Source organism: Oryzias latipes, chromosome 21, assembly GCF_053564925.1.
Source record: "Oryzias latipes strain Hd-rR chromosome 21, Olatipes_Hd-rR_3.1".
NCBI lineage: Eukaryota > Metazoa > Chordata > Actinopteri > Beloniformes > Adrianichthyidae > Oryzias > Oryzias latipes.
The window spans coordinates 34,350,150-34,375,355 of record NC_136257.1 but is presented as its reverse complement, the minus strand read 5'-3'; the positions used below and the strand labels follow the sequence as shown (position 1 = coordinate 34,375,355).

General features: G+C 53.9%; 3 protein-coding genes and 4 long non-coding RNA genes across 13 annotated transcripts; 5 read left to right on the top strand and 2 right to left on the bottom strand.

Annotated features, from left to right (window-relative positions):
- The first annotated feature begins 418 nt into the window (after positions 1 to 418).
- LOC144988648 (uncharacterized) lies at positions 419 to 1,145 on the top strand. 2 transcript variants are annotated; one of them, XR_013652617.1, is made up of 4 exons: positions 419 to 505; positions 558 to 629; positions 682 to 739; positions 1,102 to 1,145. It is a non-coding gene; the product is annotated as an uncharacterized LOC144988648 (long non-coding RNA). The 2 variants fall into 2 exon arrangements; XR_013652616.1 differs by lacking the exon at positions 558 to 629 and having other exon boundaries at positions 437 to 505; positions 656 to 739.
- A 1,007-nt stretch (positions 1,146 to 2,152) lies between these two features.
- On the top strand, positions 2,153 to 2,799 carry LOC144988647 (uncharacterized). Of its 2 annotated transcripts, none has more exons than XR_013652615.1 (4): positions 2,153 to 2,227; positions 2,332 to 2,429; positions 2,522 to 2,585; positions 2,736 to 2,781. It is a non-coding gene; the product is annotated as an uncharacterized LOC144988647 (long non-coding RNA). The 2 variants fall into 2 exon arrangements; XR_013652614.1 differs by lacking the exon at positions 2,153 to 2,227 and adding an exon at positions 2,638 to 2,709 and having other exon boundaries at positions 2,402 to 2,455; positions 2,502 to 2,585; positions 2,762 to 2,799.
- Positions 2,800 to 3,879: 1,080 nt separating this feature from the next.
- LOC144988646 (uncharacterized) lies at positions 3,880 to 8,428 on the top strand. 2 transcript variants are annotated; one of them, XR_013652613.1, is made up of 5 exons: positions 3,880 to 3,954; positions 4,059 to 4,156; positions 4,249 to 4,312; positions 4,463 to 4,526; positions 8,383 to 8,428. It is a non-coding gene; the product is annotated as an uncharacterized LOC144988646 (long non-coding RNA). The 2 variants fall into 2 exon arrangements; XR_013652612.1 differs by lacking the exon at positions 8,383 to 8,428 and adding an exon at positions 4,909 to 4,952 and having other exon boundaries at positions 4,463 to 4,546.
- Positions 6,082 to 8,198, top strand: LOC144988649 (uncharacterized). Its single transcript, XR_013652618.1, has 4 exons — positions 6,082 to 6,130; positions 6,722 to 6,787; positions 7,366 to 7,437; positions 8,147 to 8,198. It is a non-coding gene; the product is annotated as an uncharacterized LOC144988649 (long non-coding RNA).
- Positions 8,429 to 8,694: 266 nt separating the features above from the next.
- Positions 8,695 to 10,451, top strand: LOC144988553 (transmembrane protease serine 3-like; the record flags this gene model as incomplete). The annotated part of the gene is made up of 3 exons (XM_078939014.1): positions 8,695 to 8,964; positions 9,267 to 9,419; positions 9,927 to 10,451. Coding segments are annotated over 3 exons (450 nt in total), but the record flags the coding sequence as incomplete, so codon positions are not given.
- Positions 10,034 to 19,173, bottom strand: pknox1.1 (pbx/knotted 1 homeobox 1.1). Of its 3 annotated transcripts, XM_078939240.1 has the most exons (12): positions 19,001 to 19,158; positions 17,845 to 17,956; positions 17,642 to 17,763; positions 16,321 to 16,451; positions 15,932 to 16,103; positions 15,510 to 15,710; positions 15,319 to 15,436; positions 15,148 to 15,245; positions 14,009 to 14,137; positions 13,856 to 13,932; positions 11,637 to 11,803; positions 10,034 to 11,214 (listed from the first exon to the last, which is right to left on the bottom strand). In XM_078939240.1, the coding sequence occupies exons 4-12, from the start codon at positions 16,449 to 16,451 to the stop codon at positions 11,039 to 11,041; spliced, it is 1,269 nt and encodes a 422-aa protein (XP_078795366.1). In that variant the 5' UTR covers positions 17,642 to 17,763; positions 17,845 to 17,956; positions 19,001 to 19,158; the 3' UTR covers positions 10,034 to 11,038. The 3 variants fall into 3 exon arrangements, with proteins under 3 accessions (XP_078795366.1, XP_020557795.1, XP_020557794.1); XM_020702136.3 differs by lacking the exon at positions 17,642 to 17,763 and having other exon boundaries at positions 19,001 to 19,167; XM_020702135.3 differs by lacking the exons at positions 17,642 to 17,763; positions 17,845 to 17,956 and having other exon boundaries at positions 19,001 to 19,173.
- A 1,146-nt stretch (positions 19,174 to 20,319) lies between these two features.
- ndufv3 (NADH:ubiquinone oxidoreductase subunit V3) lies at positions 20,320 to 25,108 on the bottom strand. 2 transcript variants are annotated; one of them, XM_020702128.3, is made up of 4 exons: positions 24,768 to 25,108; positions 24,271 to 24,382; positions 22,556 to 23,953; positions 20,320 to 20,542 (listed from the first exon to the last, which is right to left on the bottom strand). In XM_020702128.3, exons 1-4 carry the CDS (start codon positions 24,801 to 24,803, stop codon positions 20,382 to 20,384), a joined length of 1,707 nt encoding a protein of 568 aa, XP_020557787.1. In that variant the 5' UTR covers positions 24,804 to 25,108; the 3' UTR covers positions 20,320 to 20,381. The 2 variants fall into 2 exon arrangements, with proteins under 2 accessions (XP_020557787.1, XP_020557788.1); XM_020702129.3 differs by having other exon boundaries at positions 22,556 to 23,950; positions 24,768 to 25,100.
- Between the last annotated feature and the right edge of the window lie 98 nt (positions 25,109 to 25,206).

The following is a 25,206-nucleotide window of genomic DNA, read 5'->3' as shown; positions in this document are numbered from 1 at the left end:
GGTTTCCCAGAGCAGGTTCAGGTTTCTCAGAGCAGGTTCAGGTTCTGGTTTCTCAGAGCAGGTTCTGGTTCCTCAAAGCAGGTTCTGGTTCTGGTTCCTCAGAGCAGGTTCTGGTTCCTCAGAGCAGGTTCAGGTTCTGGTTTCTCAGAGCAGGTTCTGGTTCCTCAGAGCAGGTTCAGGTTCAGGTTTCTCAGAGCAGGTTCTGGTTCTGGTTCCTCAAAGCAGGTTCTGGTTCTGGTTCCTCAGAGCAGGTTCTGGTTCCTCAGAGCAGGTTCAGGTTCTGGTTTCTCAGAGCAGGTTCAGGTTTCTCAGAGCAGGTTCAGGTTCTGGTTCCTCAGAGCAGGTTCAGGTTCTGGTTCCTCAAAGCAGGTTCTGGTTCTGGTTCCTCAGAGCAGGTTCTGGTTCCTCAGAGCAGGTTCAGGTTCTGGTTCCTCAGAGCAGGTTCTGGTTCCTCAGAGCAGGTTCAGGTTTCAGAGCAGGTTCAGGTTCTGGTTCCTCAGAGCAGGTTCAGGTTCTGGTTCTTCAGAGCAGGTTCAGGTTCTGGTTCCTCAGAGCAGGTTCTGGTTCCTCAGAGCAGGTTCAGGTTCTGGTTCCTCAGAGCAGGTTCTGGTTCCTCAGAGCAGGTTCAGGTTCTGGTTCTTCAGAGCAGGTTCAGGTTCTGGTTCCTCAGAGCAGGTTCAGGTTTCAGAGCAGGTTCAGGTTCTGGTTCCTCAGAGCAGGTTCTGGTTCCTCAGAGCAGGTTCTGGTTCTGGTTCCTCAGAGCAGGTTCTGGTTCCTCAGAGCAGGTTCTGGTTCTGGTTCCTCAGAGCAGGTTCAGGTTTTGGTTCCTCAGAGCAGGTTCAGGTTCTGGTTCCTCAGAGCAGGTTCTGGTTCCTCAGAGCAGGTTCAGGGTTCTGGTTCCTCAGAGCAGGTTCTGGTTCTGGTTCCTCAGAGCAGGTTCTGGTTCCTCAGAGCAGGTTCAGGTTCTGGTTCCTCAGAGCAGGTTCAGGGTTATGGTTCCTCAGAGCAAGTTCTGGTTTCTCAGAGCAGGTTCTGGTTCTGGTTCCTCAAAGCAGGTTCTGGTTCTGGTTCCTCAGAGCAGGTTCTGGTTCCTCAGAGCAGGTTCTGGTTCCTCAGAGCAGGTTCAGGTTCTGGTTTCTCAGAGCAGGTTCAGGTTTCTCAGAGCAGGTTCAGGTTCTGGTTCCTCAGAGCAGGTTCAGGTTCTGGTTCCTCAAAGCAGGTTCTGGTTCTGGTTCCTCAGAGCAGGTTCTGGTTCCTCAGAGCAGGTTCAGGTTCTGGTTCCTCAGAGCAGGTTCAGGTTCTGGTTTCCCAGAGCAGGTTCAGGTTTCTCAGAGCAGGTTCAGGTTCTGGTTTCTCAGAGCAGGTTCTGGTTCCTCAAAGCAGGTTCTGGTTCTGGTTCCTCAGAGCAGGTTCTGGTTCCTCAGAGCAGGTTCAGGTTCTGGTTTCTCAGAGCAGGTTCTGGTTCCTCAGAGCAGGTTCAGGTTCAGGTTTCTCAGAGCAGGTTCTGGTTCTGGTTCCTCAAAGCAGGTTCTGGTTCTGGTTCCTCAGAGCAGGTTCTGGTTCCTCAGAGCAGGTTCAGGTTCTGGTTTCTCAGAGCAGGTTCAGGTTTCTCAGAGCAGGTTCAGGTTCTGGTTCCTCAGAGCAGGTTCAGGTTCTGGTTCCTCAAAGCAGGTTCTGGTTCTGGTTCCTCAGAGCAGGTTCTGGTTCCTCAGAGCAGGTTCAGGTTCTGGTTCCTCAGAGCAGGTTCAGGTTCTGGTTTCTCAGAGCAGGTTCAGGTTTCTCAGAGCAGGTTCAGGTTCTGGTTTCTCAGAGCAGGTTCTGGTTCCTCAAAGCAGGTTCTGGTTCTGGTTCCTCAGAGCAGGTTCTGGTTCCTCAGAGCAGGTTCAGGTTCTGGTTTCTCAGAGCAGGTTCTGGTTCCTCAGAGCAGGTTCAGGTTCTGGTTTCTCAGAGCAGGTTCAGGTTTCTCAGAGCAGGTTCAGGTTCTGGTTTCTCAGAGCAGGTTCTGGTTCCTCAAAGCAGGTTCTGGTTCTGGTTCCTCAGAGCAGGTTCTGGTTCCTCAGAGCAGGTTCAGGTTCTGGTTCCTCAGAGCAGGTTCTGGTTCCTCAGAGCAGGTTCAGGTTCTGGTTCTTCAGAGCAGGTTCAGGTTCTGGTTCCTCAGAGCAGGTTCAGGTTTCAGAGCAGGTTCAGGTTCTGGTTCCTCAGAGCAGGTTCTGGTTCCTCAGAGCAGGTTCTGGTTCTGGTTCCTCAGAGCAGGTTCTGGTTCTGGTTCCTCAGAGCAGGTTCAGGTTTTGGTTCCTCAGAGCAGGTTCAGGTTCTGGTTCCTCAGAGCAGGTTCTGGTTCCTCAGAGCAGGTTCTGGTTCTGGTTCCTCAGAGCAGGTTCTGGTTCCTCAGAGCAGGTTCAGGTTCTGGTTCCTCAGAGCAGGTTCAGGTTCTGGTTCTTCAGAGCAGGTTCAGGTTTTGGTTCCTCAGAGCAGGTTCTGGTTCCTCAGAGCAGGTTCAGGTTCTGGTTCCTCAGAGCAGGTTCTGGTTCCTCAGAGCAGGTTCAGGTTTCAGAGCAGGTTCAGGTTCTGGTTCCTCAGAGCAGGTTCAGGTTCTGGTTCTTCAGAGCAGGTTCAGGTTCTGGTTCCTCAGAGCAGGTTCTGGTTCCTCAGAGCAGGTTCAGGTTCTGGTTCCTCAGAGCAGGTTCTGGTTCCTCAGAGCAGGTTCAGGTTCTGGTTCTTCAGAGCAGGTTCAGGTTCTGGTTCCTCAGAGCAGGTTCAGGTTTCAGAGCAGGTTCAGGTTCTGGTTCCTCAGAGCAGGTTCTGGTTCCTCAGAGCAGGTTCTGGTTCTGGTTCCTCAGAGCAGGTTCTGGTTCCTCAGAGCAGGTTCTGGTTCTGGTTCCTCAGAGCAGGTTCAGGTTTTGGTTCCTCAGAGCAGGTTCAGGTTCTGGTTCCTCAGAGCAGGTTCTGGTTCCTCAGAGCAGGTTCAGGGTTCTGGTTCCTCAGAGCAGGTTCTGGTTCTGGTTCCTCAGAGCAGGTTCTGGTTCCTCAGAGCAGGTTCAGGTTCTGGTTCCTCAGAGCAGGTTCAGGGTTATGGTTCCTCAGAGCAAGTTCTGGTTTCTCAGAGCAGGTTCTGGTTCTGGTTCCTCAAAGCAGGTTCTGGTTCTGGTTCCTCAGAGCAGGTTCTGGTTCCTCAGAGCAGGTTCAGGGTTATGGTTCCTCAGAGCAAGTTCTGGTTTCTCAGAGCAGGTTCTGGTTCTGGTTCCTCAAAGCAGGTTCTGGTTCTGGTTCCTCAGAGCAGGTTCTGGTTCCTCAGAGCAGGTTCAGGTTCTGGTTTCTCAGAGCAGGTTCAGGTTTCTCAGAGCAGGTTCAGGTTCTGGTTCCTCAGAGCAGGTTCAGGTTCTGGTTCCTCAAAGCAGGTTCTGGTTCTGGTTCCTCAGAGCAGGTTCTGGTTCCTCAGAGCAGGTTCAGGTTCTGGTTCCTCAGAGCAGGTTCAGGTTCTGGTTTCTCAGAGCAGGTTCAGGTTTCTCAGAGCAGGTTCAGGTTCTGGTTTCTCAGAGCAGGTTCTGGTTCCTCAAAGCAGGTTCTGGTTCTGGTTCCTCAGAGCAGGTTCTGGTTCCTCAGAGCAGGTTCAGGTTCTGGTTTCTCAGAGCAGGTTCTGGTTCCTCAGAGCAGGTTCAGGTTCTGGTTTCTCAGAGCAGGTTCAGGTTTCTCAGAGCAGGTTCAGGTTCTGGTTTCTCAGAGCAGGTTCTGGTTCCTCAAAGCAGGTTCTGGTTCTGGTTCCTCAGAGCAGGTTCTGGTTCCTCAGAGCAGGTTCAGGTTCTGGTTCCTCAGAGCAGGTTCTGGTTCCTCAGAGCAGGTTCAGGTTCTGGTTCTTCAGAGCAGGTTCAGGTTCTGGTTCCTCAGAGCAGGTTCAGGTTTCAGAGCAGGTTCAGGTTCTGGTTCCTCAGAGCAGGTTCTGGTTCCTCAGAGCAGGTTCTGGTTCTGGTTCCTCAGAGCAGGTTCTGGTTCTGGTTCCTCAGAGCAGGTTCAGGTTTTGGTTCCTCAGAGCAGGTTCAGGTTCTGGTTCCTCAGAGCAGGTTCTGGTTCCTCAGAGCAGGTTCTGGTTCTGGTTCCTCAGAGCAGGTTCTGGTTCCTCAGAGCAGGTTCAGGTTCTGGTTCCTCAGAGCAGGTTCAGGTTCTGGTTCTTCAGAGCAGGTTCAGGTTTTGGTTCCTCAGAGCAGGTTCTGGTTCCTCAGAGCAGGTTCAGGTTCTGGTTCCTCAGAGCAGGTTCTGGTTCCTCAGAGCAGGTTCAGGTTTCAGAGCAGGTTCAGGTTCTGGTTCCTCAGAGCAGGTTCAGGTTCTGGTTCTTCAGAGCAGGTTCAGGTTCTGGTTCCTCAGAGCAGGTTCTGGTTCCTCAGAGCAGGTTCAGGTTCTGGTTCCTCAGAGCAGGTTCTGGTTCCTCAGAGCAGGTTCAGGTTCTGGTTCTTCAGAGCAGGTTCAGGTTCTGGTTCCTCAGAGCAGGTTCAGGTTTCAGAGCAGGTTCAGGTTCTGGTTCCTCAGAGCAGGTTCTGGTTCCTCAGAGCAGGTTCTGGTTCTGGTTCCTCAGAGCAGGTTCTGGTTCCTCAGAGCAGGTTCTGGTTCTGGTTCCTCAGAGCAGGTTCAGGTTTTGGTTCCTCAGAGCAGGTTCAGGTTCTGGTTCCTCAGAGCAGGTTCTGGTTCCTCAGAGCAGGTTCAGGGTTCTGGTTCCTCAGAGCAGGTTCTGGTTCTGGTTCCTCAGAGCAGGTTCTGGTTCCTCAGAGCAGGTTCAGGTTCTGGTTCCTCAGAGCAGGTTCAGGGTTATGGTTCCTCAGAGCAAGTTCTGGTTTCTCAGAGCAGGTTCTGGTTCTGGTTCCTCAAAGCAGGTTCTGGTTCTGGTTCCTCAGAGCAGGTTCTGGTTCCTCAGAGCAGGTTCTGGTTCCTCAGAGCAGGTTCAGGTTCTGGTTTCTCAGAGCAGGTTCAGGTTTCTCAGAGCAGGTTCAGGTTCTGGTTCCTCAGAGCAGGTTCAGGTTCTGGTTCCTCAAAGCAGGTTCTGGTTCTGGTTCCTCAGAGCAGGTTCTGGTTCTGGTTCCTCAGAGCAGGTTCTGGTTCCTCAGAGCAGGTTCTGGTTCCTCAGAGCAGGTTCAGGTTCTGGTTCCTCAGAGCAGGTTCAGGTTTCTCAGAGCAGGTTCAGGTTCTGGTTCCTCAGAGCAGGTTCAGGTTCTGGTTCCTCAAAGCAGGTTCTGGTTCTGGTTCCTCAGAGCAGGTTCTGGTTCCTCAGAGCAGGTTCAGGTTCTGGTTCCTCAGAGCAGGTTCAGGTTCTGGTTTCCCAGAGCAGGTTCAGGTTTCTCAGAGCAGGTTCAGGTTCTGGTTTCTCAGAGCAGGTTCTGGTTCCTCAAAGCAGGTTCTGGTTCTGGTTCCTCAGAGCAGGTTCTGGTTCCTCAGAGCAGGTTCAGGTTCTGGTTTCTCAGAGCATGTTCTGGTTCCTCAGAGCAGGTTCAGGTTTCTCAGAGCAGGTTCTGGTTCTGGTTCCTCAGAGCAGGTTCTGGTTCCTCAGAGCAGGTTCAGGGTTCTGGTTCTTCAGAGCAGGTTCAGGTTCTGGTTCCTAAGAGCAGGTTCTGGTTCCTCAGAGCAGGTTCAGGGTTCTGGTTCCTCAGAGCAGGTTCTGGTTCTGGTTCCTCAGAGCAGGTTCTGGTTCTGGTTCCTCAAAGCAGGTTCTGGTTCTGGTTCCTCAGAGCAGGTTCTGGTTCCTCAGAGCAGGTTCAGGTTCTGGTTCCTCAGAGCAGGTTCAGGTTCTGGTTTCTCAGAGCAGGTTCAGGTTTCTCAGAGCAGGTTCAGGTTCTGGTTTCTCAGAGCAGGTTCTGGTTCCTCAAAGCAGGTTCTGGTTCCTCAGAGCAGGTTCTGGTTCCTCAGAGCAGGTTCAGGTTCTGGTTTCTCAGAGCAGGTTCTGGTTCCTCAGAGCAGGTTCAGGTTCAGGTTTCTCAGAGCAGGTTCTGGTTATGGTTCCTCAGAGCAGGTTCTGGTTATGGTTCCTCAGAGCAAGTTCTGGTTTCTCAGAGCAGGTTCTGGTTCTGGTTCCTCAAAGCAGGTTCTGGTTCTGGTTCCTCAGAGCAGGTTCTGGTTCCTCAGAGCAGGTTCTGGTTCCTCAGAGCAGGTTCAGGTTCTGGTTTCTCAGAGCAGGTTCAGGTTTCTCAGAGCAGGTTCAGGTTCTGGTTCCTCAGAGCAGGTTCAGGTTCTGGTTCCTCAAAGCAGGTTCTGGTTCTGGTTCCTCAGAGCAGGTTCTGGTTCCTCAGAGCAGGTTCAGGTTCTGGTTCCTCAGAGCAGGTTCAGGTTCTGGTTTCTCAGAGCAGGTTCAGGTTTCTCAGAGCAGGTTCAGGTTCTGGTTTCTCAGAGCAGGTTCTGGTTCCTCAAAGCAGGTTCTGGTTCTGGTTCCTCAGAGCAGGTTCTGGTTCCTCAGAGCAGGTTCAGGTTCTGGTTTCTCAGAGCAGGTTCTGGTTCCTCAGAGCAGGTTCTGGTTCAGGTTTCTCAGAGCAGGTTCTGGTTCTGGTTCCTCAGAGCAGGTTCTGGTTCCTCAGAGCAGGTTCAGGGTTCTGGTTCCTCAGAGCAGGTTCTGGTTATGGTTCCTCAGAGCAAGTTCTGGTTTCTCAGAGCAGGTTCTGGTTCCTCAGAGCAGGTTCTGGTTATGGTTCCTCAGAGCAAGTTCTGGTTTCTCAGAGCAGGTTCTGGTTCTGGTTCCTCAAAGCAGGTTCTGGTTCTGGTTCCTCAGAGCAGGTTCTGGTTCCTCAGAGCAGGTTCTGGTTCCTCAGAGCAGGTTCAGGTTCTGGTTTCTCAGAGCAGGTTCAGGTTTCTCAGAGCAGGTTCAGGTTCTGGTTCCTCAGAGCAGGTTCAGGTTCTGGTTCCTCAAAGCAGGTTCTGGTTCTGGTTCCTCAGAGCAGGTTCTGGTTCCTCAGAGCAGGTTCAGGTTCTGGTTCCTCAGAGCAGGTTCAGGTTCTGGTTTCTCAGAGCAGGTTCAGGTTTCTCAGAGCAGGTTCAGGTTCTGGTTTCTCAGAGCAGGTTCTGGTTCCTCAAAGCAGGTTCTGGTTCTGGTTCCTCAGAGCAGGTTCTGGTTCCTCAGAGCAGGTTCAGGTTCTGGTTTCTCAGAGCAGGTTCTGGTTCCTCAGAGCAGGTTCAGGTTCAGGTTTCTCAGAGCAGGTTCTGGTTCTGGTTCCTCAGAGCAGGTTCTGGTTCCTCAGAGCAGGTTCAGGGTTCTGGTTCCTCAGAGCAGGTTCAGGTTCTGGTTCCTAAGAGCAGGTTCTGGTTCCTCAGAGCAGGTTCAGGGTTCTGGTTCCTCAGAGCAGGTTCTGGTTCTGGTTCCTCAGAGCAGGTTCTGGTTCTGGTTCCTCAGAGCAGGTTCTGGTTCTGGTTCCTCAGAGCAGGTTCTGGTTCCTCAGAGCAGGTTCAGGTTCTGGTTCCTCAGAGCAGGTTCAGGTTCTGGTTTCTCAGAGCAGGTTCAGGTTTCTCAGAGCAGGTTCAGGTTCTGGTTTCTCAGAGCAGGTTCTGGTTCCTCAAAGCAGGTTCTGGTTCTGGTTCCTCAGAGCAGGTTCTGGTTCCTCAGAGCAGGTTCAGGTTCTGGTTTCTCAGAGCAGGTTCTGGTTCCTCAGAGCAGGTTCAGGTTCAGGTTTCTCAGAGCAGGTTCAGGTTCTGGTTCCTCAGAGCAGGTTCTGGTTCCTCAGAGCAGGTTCAGGTTCTGGTTTCTCAGAGCAGGTTCAGGTTTCTCAGAGCAGGTTCAGGTTCTGGTTTCTCAGAGCAGGTTCTGGTTCCTCAAAGCAGGTTCTGGTTCTGGTTCCTCAGAGCAGGTTCTGGTTCCTCAGAGCAGGTTCAGGTTCTGGTTTCTCAGAGCAGGTTCTGGTTCCTCAGAGCAGGTTCAGGTTCAGGTTTCTCAGAGCAGGTTCTGGTTCTGGTTCCTCAGAGCAGGTTCTGGTTCCTCAGAGCAGGTTCAGGGTTCTGGTTCCTCAGAGCAGGTTCTGGTTATGGTTCCTCAGAGCAAGTTCTGGTTTCTCAGAGCAGGTTCTGGTTCTGGTTCCTCAGAGCAGGTTCTGGTTATGGTTCCTCAGAGCAAGTTCTGGTTTCTCAGAGCAGGTTCTAGTTCTGGTTCCTCAAAGCAGGTTCTGGTTCTGGTTCCTCAGAGCAGGTTCTGGTTCCTCAGAGCAGGTTCTGGTTCCTCAGAGCAGGTTCAGGTTCTGGTTTCTCAGAGCAGGTTCAGGTTTCTCAGAGCAGGTTCAGGTTCTGGTTCCTCAGAGCAGGTTCAGGTTCTGGTTCCTCAAAGCAGGTTCTGGTTCTGGTTCCTCAGAGCAGGTTCTGGTTCCTCAGAGCAGGTTCAGGTTCTGGTTCCTCAGAGCAGGTTCAGGTTCTGGTTCCTCAGAGCAGGTTCTGGTTCTGGTTCCTCAGAGCAGGTTCAGGTTCTGGTTTCTCAGAGCAGGTTCAGGTTTCTCAGAGCAGGTTCAGGTTCTGGTTCCTCAGAGCAGGTTCAGGTTCTGGTTCCTCAAAGCAGGTTCTGGTTCTGGTTCCTCAGAGCAGGTTCTGGTTCCTCAGAGCAGGTTCTGGTTCTGGTTCCTCAGAGCAGGTTCAGGTTCTGGTTCCTCAGAGCAGGTTCTGGTTCTGGTTCCTCAGAGCAGGTTCAGGTTCTGGTTCTTCCCAGGCAGTGTTGAGGATTTTGTTTTTCGGGTCAGGTTCTCTGTCTCTTGGTTCCTGCCTTCCAGGTCCGGTGGGATCCAGTCTTTGGTTCTTTGTTCTCCGGTCCCCCGTAGAACCTCATCAAGCACGTTCTCTGAGAACAGCAAACGTTGGTGTTTGTGTGTCTGCACAGGAGAGAGCAGCGTGGTTCTGCGCGCTGCCGTGGTTCCCCTCATCTCCACCAGAACCTGCAACCAGCCAGAGGTCTATGCGGGCCACATCTCATCCTGGATGATCTGTGCAGGATACCTGGAGGGGGGGGTGGACTCCTGTCAGGTACGAGCAGCTTCCTCATTCAGAGAAAACTGATGCATCTGAACACTGAAGACATTTAATGAGGGGGCGGAGCTAATGTCTAGAAACCGCCAAAGAAAGAAATGACCCCCCCTCCCTCCTAAGGATGTGGAAACACCGTCCCAGGTCGACTTTAGGTCCATCTACCTGATCCAATCGGACCGTGGCTAAAACCAATCGTTACTCAGACTGACAGGCGGCCTCAGAACCACGACTGCCACCATTTTCAGGATGGGGGGGCTCTAAGAACATAACTGTGTTCTCACCTGGTGTTACCTGTGCAGGGCGACAGCGGGGGCCCGCTCGCCTGCCACGACCCGTCGGCGTGGAAACTGGTGGGAGCGACGAGCTGGGGGGAGGGCTGCGCCGCCAGGAACAGGCCCGGCGTTTACACGCGCGTCACCACGGCGCTCAGCTGGATCCGCAAGCAGATGGAGGTCAGTGCAGAGGGTGGCCATGAGGGGGGGTCAAAGGTCGTCCAGAGGACCGACCGGGTCTCCTCAGAACCGTCCAGAACCATGACGCTCCAGAGTTCAGCTGACCCCCCCACAGCTGAGATCTGGGGGTTCTGGTGTGAGTTTGTAGAACCATGAGTCTGGTTCTACGCTGGCAGCATCACGGGTCACGTGCACACTCCTGTATAGATCAAAGGCTTCCTCCTGAACTTTGTTCTGTTTACATCAAAAGCAGGTCCGGGTCTGAACAGCACCAGGACAGAACCAGAACCCTGGTGTCCCAGTGAGGGACTCCCTGCTCCGCGTTCAGAGCTCATCCAGAGTTCTGGTTCTGTCCCGGAGATGATGCAACGTTCATCCTGAATGTTACATCGTCTCCTGGCAGAGGTCCTGATGCTGGCAGTCCCCCCCCCCTTTCGGACCGGGCCAGGCCGACACCAGCGGGAGATCCAGGTCCGTGTGGTAACTGTTCACCTCTGTGTTTTCCAGAGAGACGAGGCTCAGAAGAATGACTGACGCTCCACCACAGCCACACACCCCGCCCCGCCCATCAGAACCTCCAACAGAACCTTGCCGTCGTGACAGAGACCCAACAGCAGAGTTAGGCATCGTTTATTCCAAAATAGAAAGCTCTAAGGCAAAACAGACAAAAAGGTGAACATCACTCCATACAAAGCAACACAGATCCAAAGTGGAGAGCAGGCGGCGCCAGAACCACCACTGTCCCCGGACCGGCCCGCTTGGGGCCCACAGATCCAACGCTTCAGCACGAGTCTGCAGGGACGGGATGGTCTCCTGCAGCACAGTCCGTGTCCAGAAATAAAAGCCGGTCCAGCATTGTGGGCGTGTGCTTAGTGTTGTGATTGTGCGTGACGGTGTGGCTGATCGGGAGGCTGCGGCGGCGTCCGCGGCGGCGTCCGCCTCCACAACGTTCCATCAGGAGTTTAGTGTCTCTGCGACCAATTCCACCCACAGACCTTGTGCTTCTTGGCAAAAACTCTTTAGAAAACAGCAGTAAGGCCTTGTTAGCATCGTGCGTTTCAAACCGATTCTGAGAGCGAGAGCGTCGACTCTTTTTAGAAAACTTGAGAGCCCTGGAAAACAGGGCGGAGCTTCCACCAGGTTCACTACGGAAATACAAACCACAGATGAACCGAGCACCCACGTCTGTAGAAAAATAAGCCTCTGACGCGTTTGTGGCTCTGATAGCCCCGCCCACATCTACCAAACACAAGCATGCAGGAAGTGAAGACAAACGGTACACAAACGGGTCCCGGCCCGGCATCCAACGTGGGCTCAGGACCCGACAAGACGAGCAGAACTAAACAATATTGATTAACGGAGCAGACCCATCTGCCTCTGGTGTTTTAACACGTCGCTTCTTCTTCTGGAGCTTAAATATACAGAAAAGTGCACTCGCCTACATGTTCAAACCGGGGGGGGGCAGTTTGTGAAGTCACGCCGCCGGAGCAGGCGCTCGGTCCAGGGTGGAGGGGCGGGACGCCCAGTGGTGGCGCCACCCGCCCTTGTGCTCTGCAGGGACCTGGAGCGCCTGCGTGAGTCCACGCGCTCACGTGTCGGCGTGCCGCGGAGCGCGTCCTCTACTGCAACGAGTCGCTGTTGTCCAGGCCCAGCCCGGCCATGTCGCCGTCATCGTCCTCGCTGTCCCCCGACTCGTCCTCGCTGTGGCCCCCCAGCATCACCTGCTGCACCGCCAGCGTGGCTCCGTCCGACGTCAGGCTCTGCAGACCCTCCATGTTCATGGTCACCATGGTTCCTGCAGGGCACGAGAGGGAACGCTCAGGGGTCACGGCGCTCACAGAGGCCCCCACACGTGCAGACATGGAGCTGTCAAAACTGTCAAAATAAAAGAGGCGCTGCTCTCTGATCCAGGCTAACGCAGCCGTACCAAACCAGCTTTTATTTTCTTAAGAGTCTTTTAGGTTTTATTGTGATAGAGCTCAGGAAAAGCATCTGCACTTGACAGATACGGACTTTTAAAGGTGGAAGAGGAAAGGCAAGAGGGGCGGCAGCTGACGTCACATGATTACTCTCTGGGGGGGGGGGACTATGGGGGGGGGATATCAAACGGTTTCTCTGCCTTCCTGCTTTTATAGCTTCACCTTAGTTAAGCTTAAGGTCATCAATGGATGACCTTAAGCCTAAGAACCCATTCATCTGCATAGAGAGGCAGCGTACCGTCTGGCATGGTGACCTGCTGGTGGGAGCCCCCCCCAGCTGCAATGGAGTCGGGCCAGAAGCGCTGCAGTGGCCGGTTCTGCGGCGTCTTCTTCTTGGATTTTGGCGCCTCTGAGGCGCTGGCGTCCAGCATGGGCTGCAGGATCCGCCTACGAGCGTTGATGAACCTGAAAAGACGAGCAAGGAGGGCAGAGAGTTGACAAGAGTTCCTGCAGCAGCAGCAGCAGAGGTTCCTGCAGCAGCAGCAGCAGCAGAGGTTGCTGCTGCAGCAGCAGCAGAGGTTCCTGCAGCAGCAGCAGCAGCAGAGGTTGCTGCTGCAGCAGCAGCAGAGGTTCCTGCAGCAGCAGCAGCTGAGGTTCCTGCAGCAGCAGCAGCTGAGGTTCCTGCAGCAGCAGCAGCTGAGGTTCCTGCTGCAGCAGCAGCTGAGGTTCCTGCAGCAGCAGAGGTTCCTGCTGCAGCAGCAGCAGAGGTTCCTGCTGCAGCAGCAGCTGAGGTTCCTGCTGCAGCAGCAGCAGAGGTTCCTGCAGCAGCAGCAGCAGAGGTTCCTGCAGCAGCAGCTGAGGTTCCTGCAGCAGCAGCAGAGGTTCCTGCAGCAGCAGCAGCAGCAGAGGTTGCTGCTGCAGCAGCAGCTGAGGTTCCTGCTGCAGCAGCAGCTGAGGTTCCTGCAACAGCAGCAGCAGAGGTTCCTGCAGCAGCAGCTGAGGTTCCTGCAGCAGCAGCAGAGGTTCCTGCAGCAGCAGCAGCAGCAGAGGTTGCTGCTGCAGCAGCAGCTGAGGTTCCTGCTGCAGCAGCAGCTGAGGTTCCTGCAGCAGCAGCAGCTGAGGTTCCTGCAGCAGCAGCAGCTGAGGTTCCTGCTGCAGCAGCAGCAGAGGTTCCTGCTGCAGCAGCAGCTGAGGTTCCTGCTGCAGCAGCAGCAGAGGTTCCTGCTGCAGCAGCAGCTGAGGTTCCTGCTGCAGCAGCAGAGGTTCTTGCAGCAGCAGAGGTTCCTGCTGCAGCAGCAGCTGAGGTTCCTGCTGCAGCAGCAGCTGAGGTTCTTGCAGCAGCAGCAGCATAGGTTCCTGCAGCAGCAGCAGCAGAGGTTCCTGCAGCAGCAGCTGAGGTTCCTGCAGCAGCAGCTGAGGATCCTGCAGCAGCAGCAGAGGTTCCTGCAGCAGCAGCAGCAGCAGAGGTTGCTGCTGCAGCAGCAGCAGCAGAGGTTCCTGCTGCAGCAGCAGCAGAGGTTCCTGCTGCAGCAGCAGCTGAGGTTCCTGCTGCAGCAGCAGCTGAGGTTCCTGCAGCAGCAGCAGCTGAGGTTCCTGCAGCAGCAGCAGCTGAGGTTCCTGCAGCAGCAGCAGCTGAGGTTCCTGCTGCAGCAGCAGCAGAGGTTCCTGCTGCAGCAGCAGCTGAGGTTCCTGCTGCAGCAGCAGCTGAGGTTCCTGCTGCAGCAGCAGCAGAGGTTCCTGCTGCAGCAGCAGCAGAGGTTCTTGCAGCAGCAGAGGTTCCTGCTGCAGCAGCAGCTGAGGTTCCTGCTGCAGCAGCAGCTGAGGTTCCTGCTGCAGCAGCAGCTGAGGTTCCTGCTGCAGCAGCAGCTGAGGTTCCTGCAGCAGCAGCAGCATAGGTTCCTGCAGCAGCAGCAGCAGAGGTTCCTGCAGCAGCAGCTGAGGTTCCTGCAGCAGCAGCTGAGGTTCCTGCAGCAGCAGCAGAGGTTCCTGCAGCAGCAGCAGCAGAGGTTGCTGCTGCAGCAGCAGCAGCTGAGGTTCCTGCTGCAGCAGCAGCTGAGGTTCCTGCTGCAGCAGCAGCAGAGGTTCCTGCTGCAGCAGCAGCTGAGGTTCCTGCTGCAGCAGCAGCTGAGGTTCCTGCTGCAGCAGCAGCAGAGGTTCCTGCTGCAGCAGCAGCAGAGGTTCTTGCAGCAGCAGAGGTTCCTGCTGCAGCAGCAGCTGAGGTTCCTGCTGCAGCAGCAGCAGAGGTTCCTGCTGCAGCAGCAGCTGAGGTTCTTGCAGCAGCAGCAGCATAGGTTCCTGCAGCAGCAGCAGCAGAGGTTCTTGCAGCAGCAGAGGTTCCTGCTGCAGCAGCAGCTGAGGTTCCTGCTGCAGCAGCAGCTGAGGTTCCTGCTGCAGCAGCAGCTGAGGTTCCTGCAGCAGCAGCAGCATAGGTTCCTGCAGCAGCAGCAGCAGAGGTTCCTGCAGCAGCAGCAGCAGAGGTTCCTGCAGCAGCAGCAGCAGCAGAGGCTCCTCACTCACCAGTTGTTGACTTGCAGGAGTGTCAGGTTGGTCTGCGTGGCGATCTGCTTCTTCTCGTCCTCTGTTGGATATGGGTGCTGCAGAGCCAGAAGAAACGGCGTGAAGCTACGATGGCAGACGTTCTGCATCGACCACACCTGCAGACGCACTCACCCCGATGTGCTGGAAGAGCCAGGAGCGCATGACGTTGGTGGCGTGTTTGGGAAGGACGCCGCGTTTATTCTTGGTGGAGTTGTCGTCGTGATTGAACAGGTTCACATCCTGGTGGAACTGCAGCTGAAACTGAGCACAGACGTCCCGTCAAAGGTGAGCTGCAAGAGTCCAGACACACCGGACCCCCTACCTGAAGAACTCCCCGATTCTGAACCGACAGTACCGAGGAGGAGGAGCGACAGGCACGATTACTGGACTTGACCCCGCCCATCTCAACGCAGAGAGGTATAGGGCGGGAACAGGTTTTAGTTCTTTTGGGCCCTCCCAATTCAGAAAAGCCGACCCCTAATGACCCGGAACCACTGATGTCCCCCAGGTATAAAACAGAAATGAAGCAGCAGTCTTTGAAAAACTCTTTAAAACCAAACTGGTTTATTTCTGGATTCAATCAGATTTAGCGCTGTGACGGGTTGGCATAGCGTCCACAGTAAACCCCGCCTTCCCCAAGAACCGATAGGATAGACCCCAGCAACCCCATAAAGTGGGCCTGAAAAATGGAATCTGACAACCTGCCTCCAGTGGTCATTCAAGGAACTGCACTGTTTGGTACTTCCTGTCTTGCGTGGATGTCGTACAGACTGTGGGGGCTTTCTGTTCACCGATACGTTTTCTTGAAATGTTTGATCATAGAAAATCTTTGGAAATAAATCATTGTTGTTCATTAGGTATATAATAAAACACGGGACAGTTAAGCATGTTTATTAACTAATTACAACCTGAACTGAAGCTGCTTCAAATATAGAACATGTATGTTAGTGATGGCATAACACAGGGAGGGGTAGGTGTGTGGGGGGGGTGCTGTTTACACCCACAGATTGGGGAGTTTACCGCTCAAATCGGCGGCTTTTGCTCCGTTTTAATGTAGCAACACTGCAGGCGGACAGACGCCGCGCTGGCATGAGCTCTTTACTGGACGCATTTTTACAAAACTGCGACCAAAGTATCTAAAGTATCGATCTCATCACGCTAGTATCAATACTTTGATGCAGATACTATGGACACTCCGATTGATCGGCCACCTCTACTCATGAGCGCGCTCGCGGACAATGGCCCCTCCTACTGGCACCACACGGACGTACCTGATTGTTCTGGACGCGGATGGTTCCCGGTGAGAGAGTCTGGGTCACCACCTGACCCTGGGGGGTAACCACGGTGACGGGCTGGTACACGGCCCCTCCTGAAACACACACAGGTATGCTCAGCTTCCAGCTGCTGCCTGACGGTTCGGGGGGGGGCGCTCGCGGACCCACCTGCCACCATCTGGTTGGGGTTGACGGCGGTCACGGTGACATTGCCCTGCTGCAGGGTGGAGGCCGGGACCACGATCTGACCCTGGGGACTGATGGCCCCGGACATGGAGCTGGGGGTCTGCACACAGACCGGAACACATGACCTCGGGGTCGCACACGTCTACCTGCAGGAGGAGGGGGCCAGAGCTCACCTGAGTCTTGGTGGGGGAGAAGGCCTGCGCCTGACCCTGCACGGGCGAGTAGGGGCTGCCGGGCTCGCCGCTCAGCAGCGTCTCGCTGTTCATCTTGGTCTTGAGGCAGGCGATGTAGCGGCTGCAGAAGTCCTTGCACAGGTCGCTCACCTTCTCCAGCTCCAGCAGGTGGATCCGGAGCACCTGGATGGCTTTCACCATCTCCACAGAGCAGAAAGAGAGCGGCGTGTCATCAGCATGGATCCGCTGATCATATGGTTAGACCTGAACACGCCGTTCATGCAGGAATGACCACATCCATGTTTGTGTCTGACTTCCTGCCAAGCACCAAACTTCTGATTGGACGCTGAGAAAGCTCCTGAAAAGGATCAGCTGGCTGGTTTTTTTTGTATTGGGGGGGCAGCATTACCAAGGCGACTCACCAAGTTGTCGAGTTCAGGGTCCTCGCTGAAAAAGGGCCGGCCCTCCTTCTCCTGACTGCGGACGAAGTTCTCGATGTCCACGTCGAAGCTGGCGGAGGTGATGCAGTCGGCGCTCAGCGTGGACTGCTCACACTTCTCGAACAGCAGCGCCAGCAGAGGGAACAGAGGATGCCTGGGGAGAGAAGCCCCCCCAAAACCCGCCGCTTCATTCCACGTTCAAACATCCAGAACAGCACAGACACCGATGTTCTTCACTGGATCCACATCTGCACTCCTGTCTGGTAATCTGACCCTCTTCTTTGCTCTGAGGAGGGCGGGGCTAATCAGGAACAGAACCTGCTTTGCATCTGGGGAGGGGGTTTGCTCTAGTGAACACAAACAGGATGTACCGGTAGATCGATGCCTTGTCTGCATCCATGGGGTTCTTCAGCTCCGTGTGGCCCGGGCTCGGCATTTCTGCCAACGGCCCCCCGATGAAGGTGTGCTCCGAGTCGCTGTCGTCCTTTACCCCGCCCTGCATCTGCGGGACGGAGAAACCAGAAGGCGTGAAAAACCAGGCATGTTCTTGTAAGTCAAGGACCTCCATGGTAGAAGCTTTCCTGAGCTCAGAGCAGATGAAGAACACCAACGCTCTGAAAGCTCATTTAACCACAAAGATGGCGCTCCTTTCATTTATTTGTGTCCACAGATAAAATACCAGAACATCTCTGAGAAACTTGCATTTCATGATGTTGCATCAAAAACATTCAGGAGAACAGCAGAGAGCGAGGAAGAGGAGGCGTCTGAGGATGAAGCTCCGCCCCCTCACAGACAGGACCGTCTCCTCTCTGAAGCAGGACTACAGCATCTTCAGTGAAACCTCTGGAGACGATGTCCTCTCTGCTCCTCAGTCTCCCCATCAAGGAGCCTGACGTTCTCCAGCCCGACCCCCCCCCCGAGCTAAAAACTCTGTTCCTGAGCAGTTCCATCTTCTGAAGGACAGATCCACCGTGGCTGTGTCAGAACCCCTAGAAATGCAGTGCAGCACTATGTAGAGCCCTGAATTACAAACGCGGTTCAGACTCCATGATCACTATTCTTCTTTTTTAAACGGCGGATATGATGTCATCGATTTCACAAAGTTAAACTCTAATTGATATGAGCGTTTTCTGACGATTATTTATTATGATATGATTATTTATGAGTCCACTGAGTTCTGAGGATTAAAACATTGATGGTTTATTTATTTAAAGACATTTTTGGGGGCTAAATTTGTTCCGATGCAATGCATTGTGGTCTATGTTCTCAGATCTAGTGAGCATTGATGCTCACTGGTTTTTCACAGAGACTTCTGGGAAATTTCTAGGGCTCTGGATTTTGGGATTGTAGATTCAGACAAACTAGAACATGGAGAACGCGCTGTAGAGTGAGCAGGGGAGGAATTCAGACACACGTGACTTCAGTTCCTAGAGGAGCACTACGAGCCCAAACAGCCTGCTGGGAATCGAACACCGGCGTCCAGCTTGCTCAACGTTTCACTAAATGGCCTCCCTAAAGGAAGAACGGGGGAGGCCGGTATCAAACCACATCAGAACGTCCTGTGTTCTGCAGGCTCAGTCCCAACATTTAGAACCGGGTCACGGTTCTGCTGCTCAGAACATCAGAGGAGCTGTCAGAGAACCGAACTTCTACAGGTGGAGACAGAGCAGTGTGTGTAAGTTCTGGACTGACCAAGCTGTTCTGCTCAGAGGTGGCCAGACTTTAGGGGCGTGTCCTTTGCTGGCTGCTGTATTCTGGGCTAAAACAAGTGGAGGACACACTCAGCCTTCAACATTCAGGAGGGGGGGGACCACCTGGAACATCAGGGTCATGGTTAACTTTGACCTCGTTCAGGTAGAAGCAGCTGCCGGAGGCCTCAGGTGAGCCTCACCCACCTGATGCTCCTCCTTCGGGTACTTGTCAAGGGACACTGACTGGGCCGCCATCACGTTCACTGCAGAACCTGCAGACCGCGGCTCATCCTAGACAGCAGGACCAGGGCCCGACCTGCAACGACAACACGGTCACTGACGTCACCGCTCTGTCAGGAAACACTAGTGTAACCACGCAGCTGACGTTCCAGCTGCCCGGGAATGACGGGCCTTATCCCGGGGGAATGTTTTCACGGGCGCGTGCCCGAGCGCACAGCACTTTATTTGGATATTTGTTTTGGGGGAGCTTGAGTTAGCCGCGGCTTTGCTAGCACAGCTACCGCGGCACGGAGAGGAGGTTAAATCCAACGCACCCCTGAGGCTAACGTCTGCGTGCTTTATGAAAGAAGGGGGTTTAGAGGGGGCTTGATTTCGCCACCGCCATGGGATGTAAAGGAACGGGCACGCTCGTTAGCCCGACCTCCCGACTAAAGCTAGCCTACAGAACATCGGAACGAACATGAAGAGAAACGGGAGTGTTTTTCATGCTGTAAAAACACGCGCCGTCATGTGTGGAGAGGCGGGAACCTCAAAGCAAACATCACATTCAAGATTAAAAAACATGCTAACTGTGCTAGCCAGGTTATAAAAAAAAAAGCCCGCTGCGGAGTGATACAAAGGGAGCCGTCTGACGCGGAGCTGCGGCCTCTGCCATTAGCCAAACACTTTTAGTGGTTGTTCGTTTTTTTCCAAATTTTTAATTGTGTTAAGCGTTGGGACTGGGACAACACAAAGCACTGGCCGCGCACCGCGTAGCCAGGTTGATCTTGAAATCCTCCCCCGTGAGTCGATCAATCATGCGGGGACAGCTGCGTCCCCTCCCTCCCTCCCTCCGCGCTAACGTTGCATGTGTCGGGCCTCGCTCGTGGCTCTCGCCCTCTCCTTCTTCACCATCCTCCTCTGCCTGCAAACGCAGACATATTTCAACCCCCCCTCTCCCTTCTATTTTTTTATTTATTTGAATTCCTCCCGCAGCTCTAACACTGGGGTTTTGCTTCCCAGGACGCCTTCCGCCGCCTTGACTAGGTCCGCGCTCCTCGCCCTGGGGCATTTTTACGTGCGGCCCAGATTGTTTGATTGATAGGGAACGGAAAAAGAGGGATTTTGAGTGACAGCTTACCTGAGTGCCAATCTTCGTCACACTGACAAGCGGCTGCAGCAATCGGGACCCGCAGTTGTCGCGTTGCGTCATCGCGCAGGGGCACGCAGCAGCGCTCGGCTCATGTTTATGGATGAGGAGGGCGGAGCTCTGACGTCAGCATGCCTCCGAGTCCCTGAGGCCTGATTTAGAGGCTGTTTGTTACGCCGCGCGCGTGCGCAGGGGTGTGTCCAAAGAGGGGAGCAGGGGTGCCTCGGCCCCCCCGTGGAATTTTATTGGCCGACTCAGCTCCCGCCCTTCTCGACATCAGCTCTGATTGGTCGATGGTCCAGTCCATCAGCCGACACGGACTCAGTGAGAAAAACGGACCCTGGGCGAGTCTGAAGTTTGTGGCACAGCAGTCAGGATGAAATGGAACAAAAACAGCTTTAACCAACGATAAACTGTTAACTATTGACTTTTTGTGTTAACCCAAAACTTCGCCTGACTAAGTGACTGCTATTTATTAGCTAAACTCAAATTTCTGATTCTAGATTTCTAATTGCACCCACAGAAAAACAGATTCCTTGCAAGGCTCCTAATGGTATATATTAGGGGGTTCATTCATCTTCTTAACTGTTTTTCGTTCCTCTTGGGGTCACAGGGTGCTGGAGCCTATCCTGGCCACTGGTGGGTGAAGGCAGGGGGCATCCTGGACAGGGTCGCCAGTCTGTCGCAGGGCCACATGCACACACCCATGCACACTCACACCTAGGCACAATTTAGAGGAACCAATGAACCTATGAAGCATATTTTGGGAGGGGGGGGGGGGGCAGAGTCCCCGGAGAAAATCCAGGCATGTATGGGTAGAACATGCAAACTCCACACAGAAAGGCCCCCCATTGGTGTTTTCAACCAGGGGCCTACCTGCTGTGAGGCAAGAGCGCTAACCACTGCACCACCATCCTATAATAGTGGTGTAATAATGAGTTCCTTTTGTGTTTTTCTACATTATTAGGTGCATGACAAGTCAAACTGCTGTGAAAGTATTTGAAATGGTTAAAAAGCTGAAAAACCTTTGAAACCTATGAACTTTAATTAAAACACGGTGCATGTTTTAATCTTTTTTCCCTTAGTTTCTCCTCTTTGTTGCCCTTTTGGACTCTTTGATATTTGTGTTATTACTTCTACATGTTGTGCATCTATTGTTCCAATGTTGTAAAAACCTAACTTTGCTTCTTTGTAATTGTTCCCCGTCGTCTTCAGGAGCTTCCTGCCTGTAAGCATCAGTTCTAATGTTCTCTCCCGTCTGAAGTGAAGACATCCTGAACCCAAAAAGACCAGCAGCAGAACACGGGGGGTGTGGAGCAGAAAGACATTTTTAATGACGCCACCATGGGACCACTGAGGGGGGGGTCCTCTGCTAGTGTCTGGGCGAGGGTCTGCCAGAGGAGGGCTGGGGGAGGCGATATTTGGCCATCTCCAGGTCCAGGTCAGCAAACGTGTAGGGGTTGTAGGAGTGGTGCTGGTAGTTCTTGTAGGTGCTGTTATCCAAAGGTTCCTCCGGTTCTGGAGCTGCAGCTTCTGCACACAAACACACATGACGGGGGGAGGAGGGGGGGTCAAGCATGTAAAGACTGCATCTCCACGCTTAATGATTCTTTGCAGAAAGATCCCTCAAGCTACACCGCGGCTCTGAAGGAGACCTGAAACTACGTTCCTACTCTACAGCTGAACGTCTTGGATCCGTAGACGGGACCAGAACCTCCTCTGTGGCGACCGCTGCAGAGCTTTGGACATAAAGGATGGACAGAATCCAGTAAGGCTGTGTTCAGACTGGACTCATCTGGTCCCCAAAGTGAACCAGAGTTCGTTTCCCCCGATAATCCAATTTCAGTCCGAATACACCCAAGTGGACCCTGGTCCGGGACCAGAACCCGCTTTCTGACCCATCTTTGGAGGTGCTCTTGGTTCGTTTCCAACCAATCGGAGTGAGCTTCGGTTCTCTGAGATTCCTCAGTCTGACTACAATCCACCCTTGGAGCGGAACAACTGGACCGAAACGGCGGCCGTAGCGACGTGAACAGAGTAGGAATGTGGGAACAGACGAGCCGTGGACAAATGTGAAACAACGATTGTCGTGTTATACCACGGTCTGGGTGAGTTCTAGATTCTGATTGGCTGCTGGGTGTGCATTAAATAATGATAATCCACATCTAAAAAAGTAGTTCTGGTCACATAGCTTAAATGTTCTGTATCACCGCGCTGGCTCCCTTAAAACAACCTTTATCTTCATCATCTGGACAAAAACAGGCGGTTAGAGGAGAACTTTCTGATCTGATGCTTTACGTAACCATGGGGACCATCAGCATAGATGTCGCTTTGCCGCTGCAGTCGAGGATGCTGTGCTGCTGTGACGCCATCCTAAAAGCTGCCTTGTAGTTCCTTAACAGAATTCTCTAAAACAATACCATAACACCACAAGGAGGAGACACAACTCATTCAAATGTGGTCTGACGAATTCAGGCTCACCAAAACAACTCTTACCATAACACACAACGTGACACACAACGTGACACACAATGTGACTCACATCACTTCTCTCTTTTTTCCCCCGACAATCTATGTCATAAACATGTATCAGCGTACCTTCATACCATCGTCGCTTGATGCTAAATACAGACCAAACCCAAGGTTCAAAGGATTTTTCCAGTCTGAATACACCCTCAGTCTAAATGGAGGGGGGAGGGGGGGGTCCTCACACGAATGTATTTTCCGCAGCTGCCACAGAGCGTGGATGTACGAACCTGATAGTGTTCCTCAGTTATCAACAGCAAAAAACCATAAAATGACTGTTTCATTATTTTCTGTCAGATTGAAGATCGTTGTGTCGATAACCGATGGTGATCGGTCCAGATCCAGAATGTTCAGCTCATGTTCTGTGAGTTCTGATGGGAAATAAGAAACCCAGATCCCCAAATCCTTCAGAAGGGAACCAAAGTCCTCCATCCAAGTTACCGAGAAATTCAGAAAGAGGGTGGGGGTGGGGGAGGAGAAGAAGGTGGAGGTGGAAGAAGAGAAGAAGGTGGAGGTGGGGGAAGAGAAGAGGGTGGAGGTGTGGGAAGTACTGGATTCAGGCTTCCGCTGCACACATGGGTTTGTTTGCACACATCCACGTACTGAAGCCCATGAAACCAACCAGCTTCAATGCGGAAGTCAAAGGTTAATGACGTCCGTTGGACAGCATTGAAGTCAGATTTCTGTCACCTGAGAGGGGGACACTGACTAAAGAACGATGACATCATGCAGGGGCGGGGTCATAGATTTGTACTGACATTTGTCTTCAGATGTGAAGGAGGTCATAAGTGACCTCTGACCTTCTGAAGTGCTGTCCACCAGCAGCCGTCACAGACATGTCATCCAACCCACTAACCGGCCTACCTTCTCAGGTGACATGCGTCATGGCAGAGGAACGGTTTCGTGTTACAAGAACAGAGGACAGAGAGGTGGCGGGCAGCAGACCTCAGGGTTGTTAGTAAGTTCAGCTGCAGAGACCAGAGGAATGACAGGAGGAGGGGTGGGTGGTGTGGTGTGTACCCTCAAGCTGAAGCTGTCCTGCTCCTTCCAGGACTTGGCCAGGGTCCACCAGTTCCTCCAGGGCCCCTGCAGGGCTGGACGCCTTCATCTGAGCCTCAGGGTCCACCAGTTCCTCTGGGGCCCCTGGAGGGCTGGACGCCTTCATCTGAGCCTCAGGGTCCACCAGTTCCTCCAGGGCCCCTGCAGGGCTGGACGCCTTGCTCTGAGCCTCAGGGTCCACCAGTTCCTCCAGGGCCCCTGCAGGGCTGGACGCCTTCATCTGAGCCTCAGGGTCCACCAGTTCCTCCGGGGCCCCTGCAGGGTTGGACGCCTTGCTCTGAGCCTCAGGGTCCACCAGTTCCTCCGGGGCCCCTGCAGGGTTGGACGCCTTGCTCTGAGCCTCAGGGTCCACCAGTTCCTCTGGGGCCCCTGCAGGGCTGGACGCCTTCATCTGAGCCTCAGGGTCCACCAGTTCCTCTGGGGCCCCTGCAGGGCTGGACGCCTTCATCTGAGCCTCAGGGTCCACCAGTTCCTCCGGGGCCCCTGCAGGGCTGGACTTCTCGCTTTGAGATTCAGGAGCTTTGGCATAGGGGTTCTGTGGTTCTGCAGATTCTTCAACAGCTTCTGCTCCACCCAAACGTTTAACGGAGGCTTCTGAGACGTCTACAGCAGTTTCCTCAGCAGGGGGCTCTGCAGGGGCTGCAGTCTGGGTTTCATCTTCAGCTGTGACCTGGACCGGTGATGGAGATGGAGCGTCGCTGGTCGCTGCACGGACTGCAGGAGCGTCTTCTTCTGCGGCCTCTGCAGAAACCTTCTCAACCTCCTCAGATGGAGTTTGTGGACTGCTAGGCTTCGGTGGCTCCAGTTTCTCCCCAGAACTTTCACGGAGAGTTTCTTCCACAGGTGGAGCTCCATGTGAGGATGCTGGCCCCTTCTGAACTTCAGCCTGATGTCCTGTGTGCTCTGGAAAATGCTCTTCTTTCTCCGCTGAAGACCGCTGCAGCTCTGGAGATGAGGCTGGACCAGCAGACGCGCTCTTCTCATCTTCAGAGTCTGAATCCGAATCGGACTCGCTGTCTGACGAGGAGGACGTCTCATCTGCTGCGGGGTCGCTTGTTTCTGGACTGGGAGCGCCCTCTGTGGCGGCAGCTGGGACTGCAGCCGTGTCCGCCTCTCCTCCACCCGCCTCCTCAGCAGGAGGCGATGCTCGGTCAGGGGTGAGCTGAGCCGAATGGGAGGAGGAGATCGCTGACTCAACCTCAGATGGAGCACCGGATGGAAAGGAGGAGGAGGTGCTTGCCGACTCAGCTTCTCCCACACTGTTGGTGAGGAGAACTGCAGGCTGCCGAGTCCTGACGGGAAAGCCGACAGCGCTCTTGTAGGCCAGCAGGGCGTCCCTGAGGTCTGGAGCCTCTGCTGCTGAGGAGAACGTAGACGCACACAGGCAGGTTACAGGAACACGCAGAACCACAGCTTTCTGCACACCAAACCCAGAAACAGCTCCACAAAGCCACAGAGGAGGAGCAGCTGCACCCACTCCTGATCTCCTCCATGCTAGACGCTCCTGGATATGAATTCAGAGAGTGTTCAGCAGGAAAGTCATTCAGCCTCTGAGAGAAGGAACGTCTGCAGCAAACCACACCCACTCATTCTGCACAGAGCAGGACCCTCACACCTGCACAGGTGTCTTTCTACACGCACAGAACCTGCAGAGGCAGCCAGAGGCAGAGCCTTACTTTTCTCAGCGGCTTTCTTCTTCCGGCCGGGTTTTGTTGAGTCTTCGGTTTTGGTGCAGAAGCTCACAGCAGAGCGGCTCCTCAGCAGACCCCAGCGGTCCGCCTGGAGGCCCTGCAGAGGAGCACAGAACATCAGAACCGAACTCACGAATCATCTGCTTCAGCCCTCCAGCACAGCAGAGGATTCCAGGTTTCTGGACCTGACAGAACTAAACCAAGAGTTCTGCAGTCTCTCCATTAAACTGAAGTTCTCCTAAGTTCTGCAGAAGACCCGGAACCCCGCGGGTCCACCTCTGCGTGTCTGAAGGAGGTGAGGAGGGGAAGCGTTTGGACTCAAAGTTCCTCTGTGGGTCTCGGTGTCAGAACTTCAAATGTATCGTTTCATCTGAACATGAACGTCATCAACAGAGAGGAAACGCCAGTTTTCCCGCCAACAACATGTCTCATTCGGTTCACTTCAGATGACACGACTCGGTTCTGTTCGGGTCGATTCTTACCTTGAAGGAGCTCAGACGTAATAAACGGGCCGCCATCTTTAGGTACGACTCCTATGTGTGTCCGGGTGGAAACTCGGCACAGACGGACAGAAAGGTTCCTGCTTCTCTCCGTGTCCGACAGCGGCCTCGTGTGGCGGGAAAACGCATCTGGATCAAATCCGAACCCACTAAAAATCTGCTTAGAAACCCTGAAACGTACGGGGTCGAACCGGAAAAAGAGGATTCCGTTTTTCTGGGGTCCACCTGTCTTTGATCTTCATGAACAGGTGAAATGTTTTCTTGGTGAGACAGGAATTCCAGGTGGAGGTGAGACTGCACCAAGAATCAGCTTTGCACTCCTTTTGTCACCATGGTGACGGGCAGCCGCACTGATGAGGTTAGACAGGAATCTCTGTGGATCGTGATGTTTGCAGATGACACTGTGGTCTGCAGCGACCAG